This window comes from Cervus elaphus, chromosome 29 (genome assembly GCF_910594005.1).
Source record: "Cervus elaphus chromosome 29, mCerEla1.1, whole genome shotgun sequence".
In the NCBI taxonomy this organism is placed as follows: Eukaryota; Metazoa; Chordata; class Mammalia; order Artiodactyla; family Cervidae; genus Cervus; species Cervus elaphus.
In genome coordinates this window covers 23001610-23009353 of record NC_057843.1, presented here as the reverse complement: position 1 = coordinate 23009353, position 7744 = coordinate 23001610, and the positions used below count along the sequence as shown (strand labels likewise).

General features: G+C 43.4%; 2 protein-coding genes across 2 annotated transcripts; both read right to left on the bottom strand.

The window, feature by feature from the left end:
* Nucleotides 1-481: 481 nt before the first annotated feature.
* LOC122686299 (interferon beta-2-like) lies at nucleotides 482-1042 on the bottom strand. Its single transcript, XM_043891484.1, has one exon. The coding sequence runs from the start codon at nucleotides 1040-1042 to the stop codon at nucleotides 482-484; it is 561 nt and encodes a 186-aa protein (XP_043747419.1).
* A 5057-nt stretch (nucleotides 1043-6099) lies between these two features.
* On the bottom strand, nucleotides 6100-6660 carry LOC122686307 (interferon beta-2-like). The gene has a single exon (XM_043891491.1). It carries the CDS (start codon nucleotides 6658-6660, stop codon nucleotides 6100-6102), a length of 561 nt encoding a protein of 186 aa, XP_043747426.1.
* Between the last annotated feature and the right edge of the window lie 1084 nt (nucleotides 6661-7744).

Here is a 7744-nt window from a genome sequence, read left to right as displayed (position 1 = left end):
CCCACATTATATATCGGGGACCTACAGCATGAGCTGTCTGATATCTTTAAATAAGTGAAGGAGACAAGAGCAGGTAAACTGTACGGATATATGGAGCATATTCCTATAACTTGGACATTCCACGTGTCTTCCTTCTGTTTTAAATTCCTCAAAGGCAGGGGCCAGAAAACTAGTATTCTGCAGGCTTGTTTTGCAGTAAATGTCTCCAGGGTGCTCTGCAATTTTTCATATGTGTTGTCACATAAAGCAAGTTGACATGGAAACTGCCACATTGACTTTTGTTTCATAAATAATGTATTTCCCATATAAAAGTTTAAAATTAATAAATAATACATAAATCAATTTAAAATAGCTTACAGTCTTGAACTGTCCATTGAAATCCAGTACATTGCATTGTCAGTTACTTCAAGAGCCTCTGCTGGTTGAAGAGTCTTATATAAAGCTCACATTGCCCATTCAGGAGCCACAGGTGGGGAGATGTTCAGTCACGGAGGTACCCTGTTAGGCCCTTGAGGAAAGAAAAGTTCCTGAGCATTTCCGCTCTCACGACTGCCCAGGCACAGCTGTTGTAGTCCTTGGACTTCAGGTACTCCACGAGGTTGAAATAATATTTCTTCAGGTGAGGAACGGTCATGTCTCCCATAGTGAAGTTTTTCTTCTGCATGATTTCCTTCTGGATTGGCTCCAGATGATCCATCTGCCCTTGGAGTTCCACAAGGAGGTCCTCAACGATGGTCTCAGACCAGCCAGTGCTGGAGAAGTCTCTGGTGAGAATACCGAAGATCTGCTGGAGCATCTCATAGATGACCAATACGGCATCTTCCTTCCGGAACTGCTGTGCTTGCCTCATCTCCTCAGGGACCTGGAAGTCCATCCTGACCTCCAGGCAATGTTGAGGAGTTGAAGGTAACTGCCGCAGGAGTTTCTGACACACCGTGTCACTCCTCCTTTGCTGGAATCGAAGCAAGCTGTAGTTCATGGAGAGAGCTGTGGTGGAGAAACACAGCAGGAGAACCATCTGGAGGAGGCACCAGTAGGTCATGATGAAAACAGGCACAGGGCTACCTGTTCTGCTAGTAGATGCTGAGGCTGAGTCTTCAGCCCTTTGCAGAGTGAATGTCCTTCCTCCTTGAGTGTGGACTACTTAAATAGGGTGGCCCTCCAGTCTTTCTATTTGAGGGGAATTTCCCACTTTCCAGTCTCCCTTTTAGTTCTCTTGTGTTGGTAAAATGATTAGTTTCCACTAAAACTCTTTTTCTTTTTAGCTTCTTTCTTATTTTATATGTGTTAGGGGAAAAGATATACAGTCTGGGAGAATTTCTAATGTTTCTGTAAGTTTTCAGTGAATTGCTAAATGCAAAAAAAAAAAATGGCTAACAAATTTGAACTGAATTATTATAGGGTTCTTTAATTGGCAAAAGATCTTTCTTGTTCTTTTTTTATATTGTTAGATTTTGTGAAAGGGTCCTTATTTCTAAGAGTTTAATGATTGTAGGAAATTATTTTTTGTATAAGCTAAGTTTGTGTGAATGTTTTTTGGCCTTAACCATAAGCAGCAAGAGATTGCATATCTTTATCAACCTTAATTTATTGCTTGATTTGGGAATCTCAAACTGTCCAGATATAGCAAAGTAGAGGTTAAGTCTTACCTCGATGCAGGCAAATGAATTTTACACAAGCCACTTATTAAAGTTCATGATATGTTTTGTAGGATGCCTTATGACCATAACTGATGGCCAATGTATATTTATTTTGTATATCGTTTGAATAGTCTATTTATTACAATTAATACAAGCAACATAATTAATAAAATTAATATTGTCGATTATACTTATTATATGATTAATTATACTATAATTAAGAATATAATGTAATTAATATTAATTAATCTAATAATCTAAAATCTGATTTTGAATACTAAGGTAAGGATGCAGCAAGCAGGAAAAAATTCCTTCCTCTTCACTGTGTGCCTTTAGTACTGTTTGTACATGAAATTTTTCCCATAATGAAAGAATATTTGTGAGATAGGATTCTTAAGTATTTTCGTAATCTAGTTTCAAAGAATTTAAACAATGTTACTAAATTTTTACCCTTTCTTTTCTCACATTAAAATTTTTTCTGTAAGGAATATATTTTTGATATCATTAGAAGATGAAAATCACCTAGTTATATTCAAAAGCAGGGCATAAAATTGTAGATACAATGCCACTATGTAAAAGTATATAGGAAAAAAATAAACTAAAGGAAATATACTAACATTTCAATAGGAATTATATTTAATTTGTGCAACTGAATAGTGATTATTTGTTCTTTCTGTGATTTTCCCATATACTACCAGAGAATGTATTCAGCACTGCTGAGAAGAAAAAATCACTGGAGCCATACAGGCAGTTTAAATTTTTCTAGTTGCCACATCAAAAGATTATAAAGAGACAAGTGAAGTTAATTGTAACAGTGTATTTTATTAAACACAAAATATCCAAATGTTATGATTTCAACACACACCAATATAAAATTAATCATGAGATAGTTACATTCCTCTTTTTCATCGTTCCTTCAAAATACGGTGCATACTTTTGCAGTCATAGTATAGCTAAGATTGGGCTAGGCAAGTGCTCACTTGGCCTCTATGGTGATGGCTCATGGTGGCCAGCACAGCTCAAGATAGAGGGAGCAGCGTGCACAGAGCCGGGAGAATTGCCGAGTTTGCAGGGACCACGTAGAAGGAGCTTTCTTTGCAAACGTCAACCTGGACCAGGCCATGTTTGAGGAAAAGAACCCCCAGGCCGGGCTTCTAATGAGTTGGGGCTGATTTTACTGTTGGGGCTCGTTTCCGGTGCGACGCAGCCACACTCAGAGAAAGGGACCAGGCAGCGTTGATGGGGATTATTGGCGATGCGAGGATGGACAGCGTTGTGTCCAAAGTGAAACTAGAAGGTGGGCATGGAACGATTGATGTGGGGGCGTTGCTGACAAATGAAACAAGGGAGCGGCCGGCACTGCGATCACGCTGCAATCCCGCGCGCTAGGAAACTGTTGGCTGTGGAACGATGGGAGGGTGCTGTGCACCGAGTGAACCACAGCGGCCGCGCTGACTGTTGGCTGTGCGGCGGCGCTGGGGGCGCGGGGGGGCGTTGCGCACCAGGAGCGCGGCGGCTGTGAGACTCTTCCCTGCGGGGACCTGCCGGGGCGTGGCTCACACGATTGCTTCCCGCGGTGGCTAGGAGAGTTTGCAGTGAGTCGCTGGGAGAGAGTCCCGCACAAATTGGAACGTAGTAGAACACAGTGGCCGCGATGAGACTGTTGGCTGTACTACCATGATGGGACGCGGGGAGCGACCGGCACTGCGATCACGCTGCAATCCCGCGCGCTAGGAGAACGATGGGAGGGCGTTTGGCACCAAAGGAAACACAGCGGCCGCGCTGACTATTGGCTGTGCGGCGACGGTGGGGGCGGGGGGGCGGTGCGCACCGGGAGCGCGGCGGCTCAGAGACTATTCGCTGCGGGGCCCTGCCGGGGCGTGGCTCAGACAATCGAATCCCGCGGTGGCTAGGAGACGGTTTGTAGTGAGTGGATGGGAGAGAGTTCCGCACAAATTGGAACCTAGTGGAACACAGCGGCCGCGATGAGACTGTTGGCTTTCCCACGATCGGGGTGGGGGTGGGGAGGTGCGGGGCGGTGCGAACAGGGTGGAATCCCGCGGGGGCTCAGAGACTATTCGCTGTGTGACTGTGGGCGGGCGTTGGATCCAAACTGGAACACAGTGGCCGCGACGAGACAATCCGATTTGGGGCGATGGGAGGACGATACCGGACGGTGGCGATGAGACACAGCTGATGCGACTTGACGACAGCGTTGAGGACAAAGTGAGCGCGGGGATCGGCGAGGGCACAATTGTTTATGGGCCGACGGGAGGGCGATGCGCGCACGGGAAGACCTGCGGGGCCGATGGGACAGAGTGGGTCAAAGTTACACCCGGTGGTGGGGATGAGGCCCTGGGCGTTGGGAGTATGGAAGAGCTGAGGAAAAGTGAAAGACCACGGTGGGGATGGGATTATTTGCGATGGGACGCTGGGACAGCGTCGTGCACAACCTGAAATCCGGCGGTGGGTTGAGGCTGTTGCGAACGAGAAGGTGGAAAAGTGTTGCGGGCAAAGGGAAAGCTGGCGTCCGCGCTGGGACAATAGGAGATGGGGCCGAGGGGGCGGTGTTGCGCTGTGGATGCCGCGGTGGTTAAGACTTCGCTGTGGGGCGATGGGAGGGCGTTGTGCTCAAAGTGAAACTCTGACAGCGCTGAGACTATTGGCTGTGGGCGACGGGAGGGCGTTTCTCACACAAGGCCGTTTCTCACTGGACTTGGCTTTGAGACGTTGGGAGAGCGCTGCGAACAAAGTGGAAGATGGAAGATGGCGGCAGCGGAAAAGCTACTGGCGGTGGGACGGTGGACAGCTTCGAGGGCAGAGTTAAACCCGGCGGGGGGATGAGACCATGGGCGATCGGACGGTGGACGGTGTGGTCCGCACAGGGGACCCTGACAGCGGCGACGAGACCATTCACTGTGGCAAGATGGAAAGGCGTTGTGCCCAGTGAGACACGAGGGCAGCGATGTGACCTTCGGTTAGAGTTAGTGGCACGGCGTTGCAGACACAGTGAAAGCGGGTCTAGGCGATGAGACAATGGGCTTGGGGCTTGGAACCGCAGTGTGGTCATAGTTAAAGCCGGCGATGGGCGTGAGACTGTGAGTGGTGGAAGATGCGACGGCCTTGAGCACCAAGGGGACCAGGGGGAGCCTTTTTGGACAAGGGGAGAAACAGCCAAGGCGAAGGGACCCTGGGAGTGCGTTGCAGACAGAGAAGTCAGCGGCGGTCAGGGGACAAATAACCGTGGGACGGTTTGGGGCACTTCCTGGGGGTAAGACGGGACCAGGGAACTGTGGGCCCCTGGAATGCTCTGGAATTTTCAGGGTTTCTTTTAAGTATTCGGCCATGAAGTGGGGGAGTAAGTATTGAATAACTGAAAAGTAGGAATATTTTTTAAAAAACACAGCCCTGTACTTTTTAAATTAGTTTTATATTTCATTAATATATTTATTTTAAATTGAATAGTTCATGTTTTCAACTTCATAATAAATTTATATAATGCTTCTTAAGTATTAAGTGTAGAATATTGCAATATGTTTTATATTTAACAATAGCATTTTAGTAAGTTTTATTTAAACTATATGTTCTTTGTACTAAAACAAATATTTAATATAGTTTTACTTTTCTATCTTTAATGGATGGAAAGTTGTTAATATTTTCGAGATTACTTTTCACTTATTTTTAATTGAGGGATTACCATATCTGACAGTTTTTAATGACTCGGGGATGGTCATAAGTAATGTTTAACTCATGTTCCTGAAACCTTTTCCCAGGACTACATTGTTGGAAGTGAGGGTTGAAGTGTACAAGAAACTAAGGACATGTAGAAGGTCAGAATTTTTCATTTTCTGTAGTAAGAATTTTATAAACGGAATGGAATTTGCCCAAAATTTATTGGCATCCAGAAGGCTTACTTTGTAAGACTCTCAAATGTAAGGTGGTGTCTATTTTCCCCCAGTTGAAAAAAAGACAAAAGAACCCCACATCATATATCGGGGACCTACAGCATGAGCTGTCTGATATCTTTAAAGAAGTGAAGGAGACAAGAGCAGGTAAACTGTACGGATACATGGAGAGTATTCCTATAACTTGGACATTCCACGTGTCTTCCTTCTGTTTTAAATTCCTCAAAGGCAGGGGCCAGAAAACTAGTATTCTGCAGGCTTGTTTTGCAGTAAATGTCTCCAGGGTGCTCTGCAATTTTTCATATGTGTTGTCACATAAATCAAATTGACATGGAAACTGCCACATTGACTTTTGTTTCATAAATAATGTATTTCCCATATAAAAGTTTAAATAAATAAATAATACATAAATCAATTTAAAATAGCTTACAGTCTTGAACTGTCCATTGAAATCCAGTACATTGCATTGTCAGTTACTTCAAGAGCCTCTGCTGGTTGAAGAGTCTCATATAAAACTCACATTGCCCATTCAGGAGCCACAGGCGGGGAGATGTTCAGTCACGGAGGTACCCTGTTAGGCCCTTGAGGAAAGAAAAGTTCCTGAGCATTTCCGCTCTCACGACTGCCCAGGCACAGCTGTTGTAGTCCTTGGACTTCAGGTACTCCACGAGGTTGAAATAATATTTCTTCAGGTGAGGAACGGTCATGTCTCCCATAGTGAAGTTTTTCTTCTGCATGATTTCCTTCTGGATTGGCTCCAGATGATCCATCTGCCCTTGGAGTTCCACAAGGAGGTCCTCAACGATGGTCTCAGACCAGCCAGTGCTGGAGAAGTCTCTGGTGAGAATACCGAAGATCTGCTGGAGCATCTCATAGATGACCAATACGGCATCTTCCTTCCGGAACTGCTGTGCTTGCCTCATCTCCTCAGGGACCTGGAAGTCCATCCTGACCTCGAGGCAATGTTGAGGAGTTGAAGGTAACTGCCGCAGGAGTTTCTGACACACCGTGTCACTCCTCCTTTGCTGGAATCGAAGCAAGCTGTAGTTCATGGAGAGAGCTGTGGTGGAGAAACACAGCAGGAGAGCCATCTGGAGGAGGCACGGGTAGGTCATGATGAAAACAGGCACAGGGCTACCTGTTCTGCTAGTAGATGCTGAAGCTGAGTCTTCAGCCCTTTGCAGAGTGAATGTCCTTCCTCCTTGAGTGTGGACTACTTAAATAGGGTGGCCCTCCATTCTTTCTATTTGAGGGGAATTTCCCACTTTCCAGTCTCCCTTTTAGTTCTCGTGTGTTGGTAAAATGATTAGTTTCCACTAAAACTCTTTTTCTTTTTAGCTCCTTCCTTTTTGATTTTATATGTGTTAGGGGAAAAGATATACAGTCTGGGAGAATTTCTAATGTTTTTGTAAGTTTTCAGTGAATTGCTAAATGCAAAAAAAAAAATGGCTAACAAATCTGAACTGAATTATTACAGGGTTCTTTAATTGGCAAAAGATCTTTCTTGTTCTTTTTTTATATTGTTAGATTTTGTGAAAGGGTCCTTATTTCTAAGAGTTTAATGATTGTAGGAAATTATTTTTTGTATAAGCTAAGTTTGTGTGAATGTTTTTTAGGCCTTAACCATAAGCAGCAAGAGATTGCATATCTTTATCAACCTTAATTTATTGCTTGATTTGGGAATCTCAAACTGTCCAGAATATAGCAAAGTAGAGGTTAAGTCTTATCTCGATGCAGGCAAATGAATGTTACACAAGCCACGTATTAAAGTTCATGATATGTTTTGTAGGATGCCTTATGACCATAACTGATGGCCAATGTATATTTATTTTGTATATAGTTTGAATAGTCTAATTATTACAATTAATACAAGCAACATAATTAATAAAATTAATATTATCTATTATACTTATACTATTAATTATACTATAATTAAGAATATAATGTAATTAATATTAATTAATCTAATAATCTAATCTAAAATATGATTTTGAATACTAAGGTAAGGATGCAGCAAGCAGGAAAAAATTCCTTCCTCTTCACTGTGTGCCTTTAGTACTGTTTGTACATGAAATTTTTCCCATAATGAAAGAATATTTGTGAGATAGGATTCTTAAGTATTTTCGTAATCTAGTTTCAAAGAATTTAAACAATGTTACTAAATTTTTACCCTTTCTTTTCTCACATTAAAATTTTTTC

Coding starts and splice junctions, on each gene's coding strand:
- LOC122686299 (XM_043891484.1), bottom strand. CDS start 1,042: ATGACCTACTGGTGCCTCCTCCAGATGGTTCTCCTGCTGTGTTTCTCC.
- LOC122686307 (XM_043891491.1), bottom strand. CDS start 6,660: ATGACCTACCCGTGCCTCCTCCAGATGGCTCTCCTGCTGTGTTTCTCC.